Source organism: Manihot esculenta, chromosome 10 (assembly GCF_001659605.2).
Source record: "Manihot esculenta cultivar AM560-2 chromosome 10, M.esculenta_v8, whole genome shotgun sequence".
NCBI lineage: Eukaryota > Viridiplantae > Streptophyta > Magnoliopsida > Malpighiales > Euphorbiaceae > Manihot > Manihot esculenta.
The window spans coordinates 29,409,459-29,431,561 of record NC_035170.2 but is presented as its reverse complement, the minus strand read 5'-3'; the positions used below and the strand labels follow the sequence as shown (position 1 = coordinate 29,431,561).

General features: G+C 31.6%; 2 protein-coding genes across 2 annotated transcripts; both read left to right on the top strand.

Annotated features, from left to right (window-relative positions):
• The first annotated feature begins 10,608 nt into the window (after window positions 1–10,608).
• Window positions 10,609–11,855, top strand: LOC110624329 (legumin B). Its single transcript, XM_043961298.1, has 2 exons — window positions 10,609–10,918; window positions 10,987–11,855. The coding sequence occupies exons 1-2, from the start codon at window positions 10,678–10,680 to the stop codon at window positions 11,718–11,720; spliced, it is 975 nt and encodes a 324-aa protein (XP_043817233.1). The 5' UTR covers window positions 10,609–10,677; the 3' UTR covers window positions 11,721–11,855.
• A 5,602-nt stretch (window positions 11,856–17,457) lies between these two features.
• LOC110624717 (probable LRR receptor-like serine/threonine-protein kinase At3g47570) lies at window positions 17,458–20,620 on the top strand. Its single transcript, XM_021769983.1, has 2 exons — window positions 17,458–20,140; window positions 20,232–20,620. Exons 1-2 carry the CDS (start codon window positions 17,458–17,460, stop codon window positions 20,618–20,620), a joined length of 3,072 nt encoding a protein of 1,023 aa, XP_021625675.1.
• The last annotated feature ends 1,483 nt before the right edge of the window (window positions 20,621–22,103 follow it).

Here is a 22,103-nt window from a genome sequence, read left to right as displayed (position 1 = left end):
TTACCTCTTTCAGATGAGAGAATAAACGATCTCAACGTGGGGTGATGAAGAAATCTTCCCTCAAAACCTCCAAACTTCCTAACTTTGCTCTTTTGTTTAAAAACTTCAAAATCAACATAAAACTCATTAAAACTTTGAATGATTTGAAGGAAACATGAAACTCACTCAAGGAGAACTTCAGCCTCACCTCTGGTTGGCAAAAATGGCAAAAGTGAGCCAAATCACCGACCTTTGACCATTTATAGGTGGCTGGCTAGACCACCTTCGGCGGCCAAACGTGAAGCCGAATGCCATGCATGTTCGGCGGCCGAAAGTGACCTTCGGCGGCCGAACATGGCAATTCCTCCTTGGCTCTTTTCTTTCAAAAACTCATTTCTTTTGACCACTTTTAAAGCATTAAAACTCATTTAAAACATATAAAAACATAATCCGACCCCTCTAGGTTATTCCGACAATGCCGGACTCGAGCCGGGTATTACACGTAGCAAGCCTAACATACATCCTGTCATACCTGATAAAATCCCATACATGATCATACATTTTCATAAAAATTTAAAATTTTCCATATACCAAGCTTGACCTGTGCATGCACCATAACCACATACATAACAGCCCCATACTAGAGCCCTCATCAAATGCTCTAGTGGGTCAACATAACATACATCAAGCTTGGTTCAACATAAAACATCATTAAAACATTTATAAAAAGATTATGTACAAAGGGATTAACCATACATTACGGCTAAGCACAATACTAAACCTCAATACACTTCTTTATATTACATTACATCATTGTACATGTCCACTACTAGTCTATTACATAACTTAGTCTTTACCCTTGCTGACCTCTCGAGCTATCTCTGACCTGCAAGCCTGAGGGTTAGGGAGAGGGGTGAGCGAAAAAGCCCAGTGAGTAGAAGAATAAAACATTACTATAAAAATATGCTTTCATATAATGCATCACAACACAGTCAATTCACATCACGGATGTACTGACTCAAAAATCCCTCTACTCTGTGCCCGGCCCTCGGTAGAGCTCCTCAAGACTTCTGTTACATACATAAGCTCTGTGCTCGGCCCTCGATGGGGCTCCTCAGGACTTCTGTTACATATCATGATATCTAGAGGGCTAATGGGTCGTCCTGTTGTCCATCCACACCCATAATGAATAATGCAATGCGTCATATTCGTGAACTCTAACGCAAACAACATGTTACATATCATGATGCATGAATATGCTTAAAACATTTGGTTTCTCGAAATAAAAGATTAGTTTAGTTCTACTCACCTCTGGCAGACACTGAACTAACTCTGAGACAGCTAGCACTGCGGGCCTCCTCGGTTCCTCAGGTCCGATCCTACAAAGGTGGACTCAAATGAGGAACCAAATATACTCTATAAGGACTCTAAACATCTCCCCAAAAACCCCCTAAAACCTCACAAAACATGCATGAAAAACAGGCAAAGGAAGGCTGGGCAGGGGACTTTCGGCGGCAGGTTCGGCGGCGGAAAGCCCCTACAGATCCGAAAGTCAGGCACTTTCGGGGGCAGGTTCGGCGGCCGAAACTCCCCTCTAGAGCCTAAAGTCCAACTTTCGAGGGCGAGTTTAGGCGGTCAAAACTTGCCTACATAGGCAGGTTCGGCGGCCGAACATGCCTTCGGCAGCCGAACCTGGGTCCTCCAGAAATGGCAGAACCCGATTCGCCTCTCACATTTTTGCCTCCCAAACCCTCCAAACTCATACACAACACTCACAAGCATGCATAAACATGTATTCAAGCATATAGGGGTATAAAACTAGCCTATACCCCAACAAACATCACATTTAGCATCACATTTCACATTCATTTACCATTAAACTAACATAACCCTAACATTTAGCAACTAGCCTAAACATGCATCAAACACCCTTAAACCCCTCAAAACTTACTTAAAACATAAAAGAAGGTAAAAATATACAGTTACCTCTTGAAGATCGAGAGAGGATGCGATCCTAGCTTGGAGATTGGGAGAAAAAGCTCCGGAGGTCTCCAAACTTCAAAACTTCGGTTTTGAACTTAAAAATCTTCAAAACAAAGATAAAACTCGTAAAAATCATGAAGGATTGGAGGAAAACCTCAAAACCAACCATGGAAGGGCATGGACTCACCTTTACCCGAAAATGGAGAGAAAAACTCGCCCATTTTCGGACATGGGGCCTTTCATAGGTGGCTGACTAGACCACCTTCGGGGGCCAAAGGTGCTCCCAAAACTACACCATGTTCGGCGGCCGAACATGAGGTTCGGCGGCCGAACTTGGCTTTCCTTCTTTGGTGCTTTTCTTTTAAAAACTCAATTTCTTTCTTACTTAAAACCTTAAAACACATGAAAACATTTTAGAAAAATATATTTTACTCTTTTAGAGAGTTTCGACATCTGAGATTCCGCCGGACGGTAGAAATTCCGATGCCGGAGTCTAACCGAGTATTACATGAAAAAGGTATCTGGTTGAATATCGCCTAACATTTCTGCCCGCTAAAAAACTAGAACTCTTCATTTATCTGAATACCTATATAAAATAATTTTTAATAGATTAGAATAATTTTTTAAAAATTAAATTTCAATAATAAACCATATCTTAAAATATTATATTATTTTAATAATTTTTTTCATAAATTTGCATGTTATAACTATGGCGAAAAATAAAATTTTAATAATAAATATTATTATAAATCGACTTTATAGTGATAAATTATAAATAATTGATCGAAAACTTATATTAATATGATTAAAAATATATTTTAATGAATGAAAAATAAATGAGAATGAGTATAATTTAATTATAATAGTTTATTTATTTTTTATAAAAATTTATTTTTTAAATATATATTTATTTTATACTCTCTTATTCTATATTGATATTTTATAATTTCAAAAAGTTTAGACAAATTTTTTATGAAATTTAAAAATTCGATAAATTATATCAAAATTTAAATACTTGAATTAAATTGTTAAATGGAGTACAAAAATTATTTTTATTTTTCACCATTTATTTTGATTATGCTTGTGCATGTGCATGTGCATGTGCTTCAGCCTCGTGGTTTTGAAAAGAAGTGGAAATCGTTTATTTGAAAATTAAATTGCTCAAAGTCATTAATGATTTTCTTTAAAAAGTTGTGATTCATATTTTTTTTTTTATAAAACATACCTTCAAACTAAAATAATCTCGTCCAATAAGTAAATAAAAATATTTAAATTTTAGATTTAATTTACTTTTTATACTTTAAAAAATAAAATAAGATCAATTACTTCATTCTAAATTTTAAATGTAAATTAATAATTTATTTTAATTTTAATAAAAGTTAAATAGCAAATTTCGTTTAAACTCTAATTTTTTAAAATTCAATTAAATATATTTACTATTAAATTAAATTTGTAAATTTGTTGTAAGCATTTAAACTTTGTCCAATATCAATTAATAGTTTAACTTACTCCCATCCAATCACTACAGAAAAATAAAATCCATTTAATTTTATATATTTGAATTAATAATCTTAGTAAAATTATATTTTGAATAATTTATATTTTAAATTTTTAACAATTCCATAAATTTTATTTATTTAACATATGATATATAAAATTGTAAATATTATAAAAATATATATCTACATTTAATTAAGGGAAAATTTCAATAAAAAAAATCTAAAGTTTACCATTTTTTTTGCGATTACACAAACTATTAATTTTATTTAACCGTTCCATTATATACCATCTCAGTACTTTTAATCCCCAATTAAACATAAACCCTAGTAATTAAAAGAGATAAACCTAATCCCCCAAATTAATGCTACCCTTGTGTCACGTGCATAAATTTTCGAGGATGCCGTGACACCATACTGGAGAAGATGTTGCCGTAAAGATTAGGTGGGGAGTTGCTCGAAGGGCCGTTGTGTGTGGGATCACCATACCTGCACACCCTGGTCGGGGGCGGGAGCCGCTTCCCTGATAAGCCCAAGGCAGAGCGAAACCAGTCAGCATGGCAAAACTCCTCGATAGGCTGAACTTGGCGGGCTGTAACCTCGTTGGGGCCTGTCCAAGTGCCGCACAGGCGCAGTGCTCAAAAGCGCCCTGTGACACTTGGCTGGACTTCTGGTAAGTTTGAAATAAGCGGACTCGAACAACTGATATCTGCCATAGATTTATATAAATTTTTATTACATTTTCTATGTTACTTCTTTGGTATAACTTTTTCAAATTGAGGACTTAGGCATTTGGATTTTGTCTGATTTGGATGCTTCACTCGAGTTCATAGAGAAATTAGTAATAGAAATTATTTAGAAGCTCTTGCATATTGCTGATTGGTACATATTACTGGGACAAAACCCTATCGGCAATTCGTTTCTTTCTAAGGTGAGTTTTCCTCATCCACTACCGGTAGTTTGTGCTTCTCAAATACTGGCTCTTGTTACTCTGGTTCTCTCAATGTGTTGTGTGCAATTTCGTCGGAGTTGGTAATACCTTTCTTTGTAGTGACAGCGGACGAATATCCCAAACAGTTTATTTTGCTGTCAATAGTTTTACTTCTAGGGTTTCTAAATTAAGATTATTTTTATTGCTTTTATAAAAAATTCTTATGATTTTTCAAAATGAATGTTAACTAAGTATCGTAAATAAATTGCTCCCGGCTAAACTTCTCTTAATATCTTTTTGAGCAAGAGCTAAAGTAGCTCCGGTGAACGGCGGCCGTAACTATAACGGTCCAATGCTAGATGCAGAGGCGCATAATAGATCGATATGAACATCATGAGCTGTCTCATAATAAAACCTGTTGTTGCTGATACCTTCTTCTCAGTTCCTTCATCCGACATACGTATTTTTAATTTTTCAATGGATTTACATCTTCCATTTGTCCGTATTTCGAGAAAAAGTATCTCTTGCTTTTCGTTTCCCATGTTTGTAGTTTATGTTAGTTAATTTAATTTTATTGATTCAATTTGTCTGAATTATTTTTTACTAGTTGGGACTTGTATCTCTTATCTATTTGTATTTTTTAGCTAATTCAGCCTCATAAATATTATAGGTACATGGATTAAATCATAAAAAGTTCAATGAACTAGTCAGCGGCTTCCTCCTCTACCTCCTCCACCATAGTTGTATCGGGTATTTCTTACATCCACTCTTGAAAAAGTTCGTGCAGGTCATACCGACGTAATGATACTTGCGAGAATCCCATAATTGCAATTGCAAGTCATCACTCAATAAGTTCGGCTCATTTGATGGAAGGTAACGGTGGAGCGCCATTAAGGAAAATTGACATTTCCATAGTTGCGGAATGGGAAGGATAAGGATGACATCAACTCATCAAAAAATGGATCCTAATGAGGGATTTGGACAGTGAAATTTGAATGGAGTGACTCTGATATGGCAAATAAATTATTTTTTTTTTTAGCCATGTGTATTTTATCAAAAAATTCGTTGCAAACTTAATTAAGTGACTATTTTAAATAAATATTTAAATATTAATGATTTTACTGAAACAAATTAAAATTTAATAATTATAATGAAACAATAACTTAACAGTGACCATAAATAAAAACTATTCTAAATATCAGACTCAGTTAAACATTTAAAAAAATTCTCATTGGCACCAAATTTTTTAAAAATAAATATAAATTTTATAATAAGTAAACTAAATATTTACACGTTTATCGGCGGCCGGCCAATATCACTGACTTTGTGATTTTATACTCCAATCCATACAGCATTTAGGCCATTTGAACTAAGTGCAGCCTTCTAACCCTTCTTAGCGTGATGAAAATTAAAAATAATTTGGCTAGGAAAAGCCAGTGACTCCAATTTAAAGCGACCGAATGTAATGCGGAGAATTTTGGTAAAGTGGAGGCCAAAATACTCTAATAGAAAATTAACTAGTGTTGGCCAAAATTATGGAGTGAGGAAAATGGCGAAAGGAATTTAGAATGAAAAATGGAAGCTTGGCCGAATGATATTCAAGAAAATAAAGGCTAAGGGAAATTAATATGGCGCATCGTATAATTGCAATTGGTTGGCCAAAAATAGCTAAAGTGGAAGTTGGGAAGAAAATTTGAATTTTGGGAAGTGAAAGAAAACAAACTATACAAGTGTACAAGGGATGACTGAAGGTAAGCTTACAATTGCTCTCTACCAGTGTCTCTCTTATGTGTCTTAAATGGCTATGTATAAGGGGTACTTACAGTAGTGCGTGCGTCCAATGTGTTGGCTAAAATTAATGGGTTGTTGAGTAAGCCTTTCAATGAGAGCTTGCCACACGGAAGTTTTTTTGAAGAAGCCATGCTGCTGCTGACCGCCGCCTCTCTGATTTGGTGTCCAGCTCCCTCCAGCAGCTTCGGATTTTCCCATACTGAACACCCAAAAGAGGGCCAAATCGGGCCCAACACCTTGTTGCCACCACCTGCTTGAAACTGAGCTGTTTTGAACCTCATTCACGTGACAGACTGCTGGAAATCGTTCAGCCCGCTCAGCACGGGCTTGATTTCCAGCCCATTCGGTGCGAATTGCGCGGCCCAGCTCACCTCTTGTCTGGTTGGCCCGCACGCGTGTCGCCTCTGGGGGCCTGTTACTGTGGGCGCGCCTAGGCCTGATATTGCCCGTGCGCACCTCACTCCCGCGCAGCCTATCCCTTGCGCGCCTGGGCCCCTTTCCAGCCCGTATGAACCTCACAGCTCACTCAACATCTGGCCCAGCGCATCTCCAACTCGGCCCAGCTCTTGGCCCACGTGTGATTCAGCTGTCCAGCAATCTGTCCAGCCCGCCAGCATCTAAAATTGGCCCAATCAAGCCGCACGCTCAGCCTACACGCCCAGCAAACATCCAACACTCCCATGGGCGCCCAAATGACTCAATTTGCCACCAAATGAGCTCCAAATTACCGAAACTAGCCCAAATTGAACAACCAGCACCCAGATTAATTTCAAATGGTTTCAGCCAAGCTGTTTTCATGGAAAATATTCAAAATGGTCCCTGTAATTTTTTGAACCTCTCCAATAACCCAAAATTAACTATCACCGTCCAAAATGACGTGATTATCCATGTACCATCTACTTGGCACCAAAATTAACATCTAACTAATAAAAAATATTTTGAATATTTTTGAGAAAAATTATGGAGATGTAACACTAGTCACGTGTAAGAAAAAAAAAAATATTTATTAGATAAAAGTAATTTAAAAATCAATATATATTAGATAAAAATAATTTAAAAATTAATATTTATTAGATAAAAGTAATTTAAAAGTAATAGAAAAAACCTTAAGAGAAATGGCACTCCAAGGCTTAGCCTGGTGGAAAGTATATCTTGTAGCCTTGAAAGGTCTAAGGTTCGACTCCCCCAACCCTTATTTTAAAAAAAAAAAAAAAAAACCTTAAGAGAAATGATCTTCCCTAAAAGAACAACGGTACACTAAATTTTTTATTTAATTAAAATTAAAGTATGTTAAATAATAAATAATTTATAATTTTTAGAAAAAAAGTATAATATGATATCACATATTTTTATTTTAGAATTTATAATTTAATTTATTTTAAAGTAGTATTTGTGATATCGTGTCATTAGCAAATAGTAGTAATTTTCTAATGCTGTTATAAAATATTGATGTTATAAAAAAAATCTAATTATTAATTAAAAAAAATATAAAAACAATTCTCTCATTTCACTTATTCGTGAAATTCTCATTTCAGAATCTGTGATTTAATTTGTATTAAATTAGTATTTCATGATATAATTTTCATATCAACATTTTTAACCGCATTTAAAAATTAGTACTGCTATTTACTAATAACGCGATACCACATATATTATTTTAATATAAATTAAACCGTAGACTTTAAAGTAAAAATTCAATAAAACCATATAGTAATTTTTTATAATTTCTACATCTATAAATTTAAATTAGTGTATGGTTAAGTTGTTTGTGTCTAGTTAATATAGATTCATAAACATAATTAATGCCCTAAAATATTAAGAGTCATGAGTGTTAAGAGTCACTATTATTTATAATATATGTATGATGGTTTATAATATATATGAGCTTTCATTTTTTTTAATATTTTTTTAATAATATCCATCTCTATTAAATAAAGTTGTATTAAAATATTTCCAGTAAATTGATAGCTGACATGTGATATTTTTTTAGAATTAAAAAGTGACACAATTTTTTAATTAAATTAAATTGTATTAATATTATGTTTATTACTACTTTATAAAATGATTAATTTTATCTAATTTTAGGAATGAAATTTTGATGGTCCCATAATATTTGATTTAATTGTTTCATATTAATTTTAAGGATCAACTTAATTTTAAATATTAATAATTTTAACATAAATAAAATTTTAAGGATTATAATAATATATGAAATTCAAAATAATAATTAAAATTAATAACTTTGATAATACTAAAATATTAATTATCAAATCAATAATTTTTAATAATTTTATTTTCGACATTGGACATTATAAATCATTTTTATCATTATTATCTTTATATCTTTATATTTGTAACACTTTTCTATATAAATATTATTAATTAATACAATAATTATTCTACGTTGATATTTCGACTTTTATCTATGATATTATATAATATCCGCTTAAAATAAATTATGAGTTATTACTACAAAACAGGAATCACGTAGAAGATCTTTGATATTATATAATATTCGCCTAAAATAAATTATGACTTTAATATTATATAATATGCGCCTAAAATAAATTATGAGTTATTATTACAAAACAGGAATCACGTAGAAGATTTTTAATATTATATAATATCCGTCTAAAATAAATTATGATTTTAATATTATATAATATACGCCTAAAATAAATTATGAGTTATTACTATAAAACAAGAATCACGTAGAAGATTTTTGATATTATATAATATCCGTCTAAAATAAATTATAATTTATTACTACAAAACAGAAATCACGTAAAAGAATTTGATAAGTGGGAGACGCGGTCTCACTATGAAAATGGAGACTCATACACTTTAATACCTAAATTATCGTCAAAGACTTACTCTCTCCTGATAAATTGAATTTTAGTATAAAAATACTATTATTAGGTATATTTCCGCTTTGTTTATGATCGTAGAATCACCAACTCATTAGCTAACAATATTCTAATATTATTGAGCAGTTTGCAATATCATCGACGAATTTTCATTAAATACAGTATTAAAAGAGAATAATCACATAAATAAAGATACACTATTCTCCAACACTAAAATTTTTATTGTTTCTCTTTTTATCCAATATTAATTTGAGCGTATTTACTGTGAGCATTTACTACTATCTCACATTTTTTTATTTATCGGTTTCAACCAATTACAAATAGTTCCATTCGGACTACATTATCAATCTAATATCAGTTACATTAATTTCCACTACGTAATAAGAGATTGGGGAGGAAACATGATTATTTTTCTAAGACTTTCATTTATATATATTTTTAATTCAATTATTATAAATTATTTTTTATATATACAAATAATATTATTATTATAAATTGATTGAATTAATTTTATAGTATTATAATTTTAATATTATAATATTTTTTTAATTTTATTATTATAAATTGATTGAATTAATTTTATAATATTATAATTTTAATACTTTACTGTGAAATTAAATTATAAAATAAATTTATCTATAAAAAAAATTATAAAATAAATATTGCAATCAATATAAAACAATAAGCATTAAATTATTTTATTAATTATTATATATTTGAAAGCGATATAAATATATTTTAAAAATAGTTTTGTCATATAATTTAAAAAAGGATTAATCACAAAAAAAACTTGAAATTTTTAATTTTAATAAATATATTCTAAATTTTTTTAACAAATAAATCTTATATTTTAATCGGTAATATATTTCTATATTAACTTTAGAATAAATATCTTAAAATATAATATTATAAAAATATAAAATTTAAGTTTTTTATTAATATATAATAAATGAAATAAATGATATGATTTGATATTCGCTGGGGATCAATTTGTAATCCAGACACCTAGGCGGCCAGGCTACGCTGTGAAAAAATCGTAAGAACGGTGTATGTCTATATTTAAGTAAGGGAAAATTTCAATAAAAAGCCTAAACTTTACAAATTTTTTGACAATTACCATGTTGATTTCCAGTCGCCATTCTCAGACAACAAAATGTTTTGAAGCTTTATGTAGCTAAGCAAACCATTCATATCAGTCTCATGTAATGTCAGCTCACAATCATTAAACTAAGTATTTACAAAAAAGTCACGTGTATGAAAAAGATGGATGAATGAGAAAATTATTATTTAGTTTTTTATTAATTAATTTATAGATTTTAAAAAATATGTTATAATTTTTTTAATATTTTAAAAAATTTATTGATTAATTATTTTATTAATTTAAATTAATAAATATTATAAAAAAATTTAAACTATCCTCGATACCAATGAATTAATCTTATTAACTCTATAAATTTTCCTTCATGAATCCATAGTTTCCAAAATTATGACACCGTCACCGTCTAATCAATTGAGGTAAAATTGAAATTTAGCCTATAATTTTCTATATAATTAATTGAGGTATGCACCATCTCTAGCTATCTCTTTCTCTTTCTTTTTTCCCTTGAAACTCTAACTCCAGACAAGAAAAATGCTTGGATCTATATTGTTTTTGATAGTTATGCTGGAGAAAGTGATAGCCATGGATTTGGACTTGTCACCACAGTATCCCCAGAATAAAATATTTGAAGGAGAAGCTGGATCATACGAGGCTTGGTCAAGCTCAGAATTGGCTGAGCTAAAGCTTGGGGGATCAAAGCTTGTGCTCCATCCTCGTGGCTTCTGTCTTCCCCACTATGCAGATTCCTCCAAAATTGTTTATGTTCTTCAAGGCAAGTTTCCAAACTTCACTTGTCCATTAATCACACCGATGAAATATTTAATAAGTTTCAACATCCAGGTACTGAAGGAATAGTGGGAGTGGTGCTTCCTAATTCTTCAGAAGAGGTAGTGCTGAAGCTTAAGAAAGGAGACGTAATAGCAGTGCCTCTGGGAACACTCTCATGGTGGTATAATAATGGAGATTCTGAACTTGTTATTGTTTTCTTTGGAGAAACTTCCAAATCTTACGTTCCTGGAGATTTCACCTACTTCTTTCTATCTGGAGGTATAGGAATAATGGCAGGATTCTCATCTGAATTCACTCGTCGAGCTTACAATCTCAAGGACCAGGAAGAAGCAGACAAGCTCGCTGGAAGCCAAACTGGTGTGTTGATCACCAAGATAGAAGAAGGAATTAGCATGCCTCAACCTGACAACGAGTTCCTGCACAAAATGGTTTACAACATCGACGCTGCATCAGCTGATGTTGAGGTTCAAATGGGCGGTGTCTTTAAGACACTAACATCATCTAAATTGCCGTTGCTTGAGCAAGCAGGGCTAAGTGTAAGTCAAGTGAAACTGGAGGCTAATGCCATGTACTCGCCCACGTACACTTGCAATGGAGCAGCTCGAGTTGTTTACGTTGTTGAAGGGAGTGGAAGTGTAGAAATTGTGGGTATTTATGGTCAGCGAGTTGTGGATACCAACACAGAGGCTGGCCAAATGTTTTTAGTGCCAAAATTCTTCGCTGTTGCTGAAATTGCAGACAGTGAAGGGCTGGAGTTTCTCTCTGTCTTAACTTCTACAGAGTAACCAATAATATTACTTGTCACTAATTATAATTTGTAGTAAAATCTTTGAATATTGATTATATAATTTTCTTGCAGGCCATGCGTTGAGGAGCTTGCGACGAAGAACTCAGTATGGAATGCCATTTCTCCTGTAGTTTCACAACTCCATTATTATTCCTTCAACAAATTAGAGACTTGATTATTGTTTCAGTGACTTCTTTTCTTTATTTAATAGTTAAATAATGAAGAGAAAGAAGTCCATGTATGCTTTTTGGTAGTGCACATTTAGTTATGTAAATAAATGCCCAACAACCTTTCTTCTGGGCAGCTGCAAATTAAAATTTCCTGCTGCGAGAGAACACCTTTGCCTAGGCTGTATAAGACAACTGATTGAATATCTGATGGGTAAATAAATAAAGGAAAATTTATAATTTAGTCCTCGAGTATTATCATTATTAATAAATTAGTTTCTGTATTTTTAAAAATTTATTAAAATATCTTTATCTTTTTTCTCGGTCAACGAAATAGTCCTTTCATCCATTTCTATCGTTAAAAATATAATAAAAAACCAAATTACTCATTCTTCTCCTTCTCCTTCTTCTTCTCCTTCTCCTTTGATTCTTCCTCTTCTTCTTCAATTCTTCTTTGATTTTTTTTTTCTTTTTTTTTTTAAGAAAAAAATGAGGCGATTTTTCTTCTTCTTCTTTTGGAGGAAGGGGAAAGAGGAGGAGGAGGAGGGACTATTTCATTGATAAAAAGAAATAATAAAAACGTTTTAATAGATCTGAGAAAAGATAAGCACGTTTTAATAGATATGGAAAAAATAAAGACGTCTAAATAGATCTGAAAAAATATAAGGACGTTTTAATAGATTTCTAAAAATATAGGGACTGACTTGTTAGTAATGACAATATCCAGGAACTAAATAAGATATTTTATTTTAAAGCAAAATTAAATTTTAAAAGTTTTTTCTTTTATTCCTCATTTATTTTTAATAGAAAATAGGACGGAATGATTATTTCGTTGATGAAAAGAAAATATAAAAACATTTTAATAAATTTATAAAAATATAGAGACTGATTTGTTAATAATAGCAATACACAAAAATTAAATAATAAATCTTTCATAAATAAATAAACTAAATAATATTTTATTCAGAAAATGGAAAGTAACTAAATACCAAAAATATATATATATATGATTTTATTTTTTTGTTCTATCATTTTCATTGTGCAATGCTATCATCAGTATAATTATGGCTAACCAATGGAGTACCTATGATGTTGATAAGTTCCACATGACTCATCACTAATTTTTGTAATTTTTAATATAACAGTTCCATAAATAAGTGAAGTTAAATCATAAGTTAAAATGATATATATATTGAATTCATTTCGGTTGTAATTATAAAAAAAATGAAATATATGATATTTAAGTGAAAACATATCCAAGAATTTGAATTCAACCTGATCCAACTCTTTGCCATCAAGAGAATAATTAGGGATGTCAGGCGGGCGGGTTTTTACGGGTACTCGATCCGTCCAAACCCTATTAGGACGAATTTGGGTTTTTACAAAACGGATTTAGGCGGATTCGAATTTAAAAAATGTTACCCGTTTCGGATTCGGGTAGAGTTCGGGATTAAGTGATCGGATACCCATTACCCGAACCCGATTACCTATATTAACAAAACTAACCCTAATTTCCTTTTTCATTTTACTCTTTCCTCTCTCCGTGGGCGCCTCTCTCCCTCGCTTCCCTTTCCTCTCTTTGTCGACGCCTCTCCCCCACTTCATTGACGACTGCCGGCAGCCCAGTCACCGGCGACGTCTCCTTTCTCTCCCCATAAATCTTCTCTCTCCTCACTGCGATATCTCCTTCTCTCTCTCCAGTCGGCGACATCTCTCACTTTCCATCAAGGCCTCTCTCCCCCACTTCACTGACGAGTGCCGGCAGTAGGCACCGGCCACGTCTCCTTTCTCTCCCCAGTCGACAATAAATATTCTCTCTCCCCAGTGAGCGATATCTCCTTCTCTCTCTCCAGCGGCGGCATCTCCCACTTCCCAGTCGGAGACAACTCTTCCCTCTCCTCGGTCGGCATCGACGATATCTCCTTCTCTCTTCCAATCGGTGACATCTACTCTTTTCAATTGACGCTTCTCTCCCCCACTTCACTGACGCTGGACTCTTGCCTCTCCCCAATCGTTGTCGGCGACATCTCCTTTCTTCAGGTTTGCAATCAAATTTTTTGATAATCAATATCTTTTATGTGCATGTTGTTAAAAATTTTTAGTTGCTATTAAAAATTTTTAGAATTTATGGACTATTAATCTGATTATTTGGACACTTTTAAAAAATTTAATTATTTGCTATTTGATTTGATTAATGTAATACTGTTGATTTTTAGAATTTATGAAGAATTAATCTGATTATCTGATTATAAATCATTATTTGCTGGGTTGCTGAGTTGCTGTTTCTTGTCATTTAATATTTCTCCTTCTACTCCTACTGCTGGGTCTGCTGGGTCTGCTGTTTCTTGTCAGTAATTTTTGTCATTGAATTGGTTATTTAGATACTTTTAAAAAATTTAATTATTTGCTATTTGATTAATGTGATATTGTTGATTTTTAGAATTTATGAACAATTAATCTGATTATCTGGTTATAAATCATTATTTGCTGGGTTGCTGAGTTGCTGGTTCTTGTCTTTGAACATTTCTCCTTTTACTATTGGGTTTGCTAAGTTGTGCAAATGTTAAGTAGTTTATTTGCTAATTTTTGTCATTGAATTGAATTTAAAAAATCGGGTTCGGGTTTGTGCGAGTATTATTAAACGGGCTTGGGACGGGTTCAGATAATAAAATTAAAATATTAAACGGGTTTGGGACGTGTTCAAAAATTATATATATAATCGGATTCGGGTGCTCTCAATTTTGCGGGTACCCTACCCGTTTTCATCCCTAAGAACAATTATCAAAAATTAAATGAATTATCAACAATTAATAAAAATATAAAATCATTCGTTTTTATTAAATTGTGGTAAATTACAAATCAAATGATTATCAAAAATTACAAACAGTTTAAATATTTAATTTTTAATAATGTGAGATTTTAAGTGCTAATTCTCTATATTTATTTATAGAGATTTTTAAAAATATTTTTCTACAGAGAAATATAAACTCTCATAAAATATATTTTTATACTTAAATCTTAAAATTTTAGTATAATAATATTTATTTATTTATTTAACTGATTAAATAAATAAATATAATTATAATCCCAAACTTTAGTAAATCGATTATATAAATTTTAGATAATTTTAATTAACTCTTTATTTAATTAATTAGATAAAATCACAATTTTTTTAATTTTATGTCAATGTTATTTTATATGTAATAAGTCCTATTTAAATTTTATCTATTAATTTTAGATATTTCACATAATTCAATCTATAAAATCACTTGTTTTTTTTTAAATAAAAAATATAATATATACTAGTAAAAAAAGTTCTAATTATTGTCAAATTATAATGGGAATATCGATTAGAAATATTTGGAGATATTACTTTAAGTACAATAAAAATTTAACAATTATAACTCTATTATAATTTTTTATAATTTCATAAACTTTATATTTACTCGAAATTAAATTAAATTAATATTAAAAATAAATAATAATTTTTATATAATATATTTAAATATTTAAAATACATAAAAAATAATATCAAATTATAATTAACAAATTAACTATAGGAAATATTTCTATCATGTAATGCTCATCAACCTTCCCTGCTTTATTTCTTTCAGCTCATCGTAGATTCCCTCTATCCATAGGGTTGGGGTGTAAGATAATGTACGCTGGTTTCGATCTTCAATACGTTTCATTTTTGGTGTAGTGGCGATAATTTTATAATTGTACATTGAAGGGGAAGGTAATTTGTTTATTATTTTATTGATATATATATTTTTTAATATATATTAAAAAATTAAAATTTATTAAAATGAATTATTTAATTTTTAATATAACAGTATGAATAAGAATATATTAAAAAATAAATAAAATTTTAATTTTATTAATTATATTTTTAAATTCAAAAACGTTATTTTTTTAAAGGAATGTTACAGGTTTAGTGTTAGCCTTGTCACCATGCTGGGCTTGGCCTGCTTACAGCATTGGACCCAGATTTGTACAGCCCAACAGATTTTATTTTTTCTCTTTATTTTCTTTTATTTTTAAAAATTTACCAAAAATATTATAAAGCTCAAAGATCAATATTTTTGTCCCAAAAATTCAAAAAAAAAATTTTGATTACGACCATTCTCTTCTATAGATGCTTTTGATTATAAAATTTTTTAACTGGTTAAATAGATACTAAAATAATTTTTTTCAGAAAATAATACAACTACGATTTGATGAAACTAATAAAATTCGAATAATAAATAAAAAAATAGCCTTAAAAAATTTTAACTTGTCTGAAAAAAATGTGGTTGGTCACTAATTTGAAAATTTTTAGGAAGATGACATCCATCATTGAAATAGGGGCAACTTCATTATTTTCTTGTGGGACTAATTGAAAACTTGCATAATTTTCTTTTGTCTTATTAAACATAAAAATAAAAGACTTTGTTAAAAATTTTTATTTTTAATAAATAAAATCTCAATTAAATTTACTATAATTGCCAGTTAATTTTTAAAATAATTAATTCAAAAAAAAAAATATTTACGTGTCTTGATAAGCCATGAAGCCACAAGTGCTGCATGACTCAACTAGGCCAAACACATGTCTCTATTTGCTTTAAGAAAATACTAATGTTGTCTCTTTCTTGCCATTTTTGAAATAAGTTTTTTTTTTTATTTATTTTTATTTTTTTTATGCTTTTATCTTCTTCCATGTTCTTCTATGGAACTTAGTTGAGACTTTTTAAGTTTCATGAGATGGCGGAAGACATGAATCATCACCTAATTTAATTATTATGATTTGAAAATGGTATAGCAGATTTCTTTAGATTCATTTGAAAAATATTTTGATTTTCATAGTGATAACCTCCCGGCTTTTTTAGCCCAAGAATAAGGACGGATTCAAGAGAAGGCCACAAGTCCAAAACCCGTCAGACCATACGCTTGAAAGACGGCCCAACTTTTCAAGCCTGGAACCAGCAACCTGGAGCAATATGCTATACCAACCCTGTTCGCATGCGTGTCAGAGTAAATTAATTGACCGCCTGGCGTTGGGAAACAGGAAAAAAAGATTTCCTCTCTCTTCTCTTACTCTTCTTCTTCAGGGCCTCCCTTATTTTTCTCTGAAACTCTGGCCTATTCATGAAATATTACATCGCAAACCTGACTTGGGCATCGGAGGGTCTCCACCGGGGGCATTCTCGGTAGACCTCTGACCATTTTTCCCTGTTTTGCAGGTCCTTTCACCAAACAGAACATTGAGAGATCCATCTGATGGGCCCGTATGATAAAGTAAGAAGAAAGCCAGATCTATCATGGATCAGGTTCATGAAGCAGGAGAAAGAAAAAAGATTTATCACACAGAACTATCTCCATCATATGAACTTCACCGCTTAATTTCAAACCTAATAATTTCTATGAAATTCAAAAGGATGACTTTACTTTCTATCGACTTTGCTGAGTTAAGTCTGTGCTCAGACTTAGGTCATATTTTCCTCTCCATTAAAATGTTAATTAGATATTGTTTTGTACATTTAATGAGACCAAAGTGATGGTGGTAACTAGGAATTTCCACACGCACAAATGAGGATTTTGAGACTACTGTTTGTTTTCTCTATGAAATGTTTTGTTTTCTCACTTGTCATGAATCCTTATCTAATAACTCTCTCAACTGCTGCTGCTACTAGCTTTGATGGAAACAAGACGGATCATCTTGCCTTGTTAGCTTTCAAGGCAAAGATTACGTATGACCCTCAAAGTGCTTTTCGATCTTGGAATGATTCCATACATTTCTGCAACTGGGAAGGTGTCACATGTGGTCGCAAACACAGAAGAGTCACCATTCTTGATTTTCAATCTATAGGTTTGGTGGGTTCTCTATCTCCTTCCATAGGAAACATGAGTTTCCTTAGAGAGCTCAGACTACAAAACAACTCTCTCCATGGTGAAATCTCACCGGAACTTGGCCGTCTGTTCAGGCTACAATTTTTACATCTGGGCAACAACTCCTTTACCGGCCAAATACCAACCAATTTGTCCCGCTGCTCAAACTTGCAGATCCTTCGTGTCTCATACAACAAGCTAGAAGGAAACATTCCAATGGAGCTTGGCTCTTTGTCCAAGCTCAGGATATTCTCCATGCAGAATAATTATTTGAGTGGAAATATACCACCTTCCATTGGCAACCTTACATCTCTGGAAGCCTTATCTGCTCGTGAAAATTTCTTGAGTGGAACTATTCCAGAATCTCTAGGGCAACTAAAGAACTTGTTAATGCTTGCAGTTGCTACGAATAAACTCTCAGGTATCATTCCTCCAGCCATATATAATATTTCATCCATCAATATAATTTCTGTGAGTGAAAATCAACTTCATGGATGTCTTCCATCAAATCTTGGCTTCATGTTACCTCATCTTCAGCACTTTCAAATATGGGGCAACCAGTTTAGTGGATCAATTCCAGTGTCATTATCCAATGCTTCAGAACTTGAATACATAGACTTACAAAGAAATAATTTCACTGGAAAAGTAGCTGTTCATTTTGGAGCCTTAAGGAGACTTTATTTTTTATCTCTTTATGGAAATAGCCTTGGAAGTGAGGGAGGTGATGATTTGAGTTTTATCACTTCTTTGCTAAACTGCAGCAATTTGGCTATGCTTGATATATCCAGAAATCAACTCGAGGGAGCGTTGCCCAATTCTCTGGCCAATCTTTCATCACTGCAACGGCTGTCCATTGGCAAAAATCGAATATATGGAGGCATCCCTCCATGGTTTTCAACTCTTGATAACTTATTGGTGATGGGTATAGAAGATACTCAATTAACAGGCACTATTCCTATGGAATTTGGTAAGCTTCAAAATCTGCAACAAATGTTTCTTGGCCACAATAGATTATCCGGAGAGATTCCTTCATCCTTGGGAAATTTATCGTCGTTGACTTTACTTCATTTGCAGGCTAATAAATTACAAGGGACAATTCCTTCTAGCCTTGGAAATTGCCAAAACTTGCTATTCATTGACCTTTCTCAAAACAATCTCAATGGCTCCATACCCAGCCAACTTTTTTCTGTCCCTATGCTAGTTTCAATAGATTTTTCTCAAAATCATTTGGTTGGATCCCTCCCTTCACAAATTGGCTACCTAACCCATTTGAATGAATTGGTTATTTTCCAAAACAACTTGTCTGGCTGCATTCCATTTAACCTTGGAAAGTGCAGTAGCCTTGAATATCTTGTCATGGGTGACAACAAATTTCAATGTACTATACCCACATCGTTTGAATCCTTAAGAGGACTTAGACGTTTAGATTTGTCTATGAACAATTTATCTGGCAAAATGCCAGACTACTTCGTGAACTTTAAGCTAGAATATCTGAATCTGTCTTTCAATAACTTGGAGGGTGAGGTTCCTAGCAAAGGTGTCTTTGCAAATGCAAGTGTCATATCAATTGAAGGTAACAACAGGCTTTGTGGGGGCACATCAGAACTCAAACTGCCAAGATGCATGAGTCATGTATCAAAGAGAAGCAAGTTACATCTGGTTGAAATAGTTGTAATAATAATATCATGTGTTTTCATGGTGGCCATCATGTCAGCTTGCTTATGTTGTTGGTTAAGACATGAGAAAAAAGAGGAATCTCCTTGTCCCTCCATTGACAATTCATTGCAGCAATTTTCATATGGAAGAATTTTCAAGGCAACTAATGGGTTCTCTTCTGAGAATTTGATTGGTGCGGGAAACTTTGGCTCGGTCTACAAAGGCCATCTTGATGAGGATGAAGCAATTGTTGCAATAAAAGTACTCAACCTTCAACAACCAGGAGCTTCAAAGAGTTTCATGGCTGAGTGTGAAACCTTGAAAAACATTCGTCACCGTAATCTTTTGAAGATCATCACTTCCTGTTCAAGTATTGATTTTCAAGGAAATGAATTCAAAGCACTTATCTATGAATACATGCCAAATGGGAACCTAGAGAAGTGGTTGCATCCAACTTCAAACATAGATGCTATGACAATTGATGATCATTGCAGTCTAAGCCTTCTCCAAAGAATAGATATTCTCATAGATGTTGGAAATGCATTAGATTATCTCCACTTTCACTGCCAAAAACCGATTATCCATTGTGATCTAAAACCGAGCAATGTTCTTCTTGATGATGACATGGTTGCTCATGTTGGCGATTTTGGACTCGCAAAGTTTCTTCATCAACCACCTCACAGCAGCTCACTGGTAGTGAGAGGAACAATAGGCTATACAGCTCCAGGTTCACTTGACATATATATGCTAACTTTAATTTCTGTATAATTAACTACTAAATTCATAATCTTTACTTGTATGATTTTGTGGAATTACAGAATATGGTCTAGCAAATGAAATGTCAGCAAATGGAGATATCTATAGTTTTGGGATTATATTGCTGGAGATGATGACAAGAAAGAAGCCAACAAATGTCAATTTTGGGGAAGGTGATGGTCTTCATAACTTGTGCAAAATGGCATTTCCTGATCAAGTGTTGGAGATTGTAGACCCAATTCTTCTACAAGGAGATGAAGCAAGAGAAAATGATAAGCAAGGTTCAATCCAGACAAGAATTGATAACAAAAGTGAATGTCTAATCTCCATGATGAAGATTGGAATAGCATGCTCCATGGAAGCTCCTCAAGATAGAATGGGCATAAGTGATGCACTCAAGAACTTGTATTTGATCAGAAAGAATTGCACTCAAACTACAATGCTCAACTGAGTCCATATCAATAATAACATCTCTTGAAAATTTGGCACACAAAAATTGGTGGGGTTTTTCTTACAACTCCTACTGTTATTTCTATATGGGTTTTTCATTCTTTAAGGCTATTGATCACTTTATAAATTATTAAATAATGTAAATTAATTACTTTACATGTGTCTGATTGATTCAATATGTGTCTGATTGATTCAATATGTGGTAGGAAAATGAATGAATGCCTCCACCACGTCCACACCAAACAATCTGATTCAAATTGACTAAACAACTTTTTGGACTTACATTGGGCTGCCCTTTTCCGTTAAATTTGTGTCGGCAAAATTAATACCGAATCAGATTTGATTCCTAACTCGGCGGAGCCGTATCTCACACAAATTTAAAATAGCATCCATTTAAATTATATAATTATATATATTATACTCAAATTTTATCAATAACATTATATTGATTTATATTTAAATAATATAAAAATTTTAATTTATAAAATTAAGTCAAAAATATTAAATATGAGAATAATCATATATATAAATAATAATAATAACAATAACTTATTAAAAGATTTAATAATTGAAAAAAATATCTATTTAGAAAGATATATGATGAAAAATAAATACATAAATTAATAATATAATATACAATTAAAAAATAGATATATAATCAACAATGGTTATATAGTTTAATATATTTAATCCTTAAAAAATTTAAAAATTAAAGGAGATAGATAAATAAATATTAAAAATAAAATATTTATAACTTTTTCAATTAAAAAGTATTTATGATATTATTTGATACTTATTAATAGTATTTATTATTTTATTTTAAAAATATATCTTTATCTCATATATTAAATTTATTTTTACATATAGCACAGCATTAATTTATTTTTTTATTATAAATTTAAAATAAAATTATATAATAACTATATTTTATAATATAGTTTATAAATGAGAGTATTATTAAATATATTTATAAAATTTATAAATTAGTTTAGCTTACGAGACTTTTAATAAATCCACTCGTAAGCCTCTTAATGAATTTGCTTGATAAGCGAATTTACTCGACGAGACTTTTAATGAGTTTATTCACAAGTATGTTTAATATGAGCATCTTAATAAGTTTGTTCGCGCTTATAAACTTTTTAATAAACTAATTCGTGAACCTTTTAATGAGTTAATTTGTGAATAGTTGAATATTACTGATCTCAAGTTTAGTTGAATATTACTGATCTCAAGTTTGACTTGTTTAATAAACGAGATTAAAAATTAAATTCAAACTTGGTTGATTTAAAAAATGAGTCGAATCAAATTGAATTTTTATTAAATCGAATTTCGAATAACTTAGTTTAATAGTTTTACGGTTTTAGGTATAAAATTTATTATAATAATAATACTAATTAACGTTTCTCCATACATTTATTGTATTTTAAAATCTATTTCTTATTTATTTAAAATATAAATAATAATTGGTTTTCTTAATTTAATTA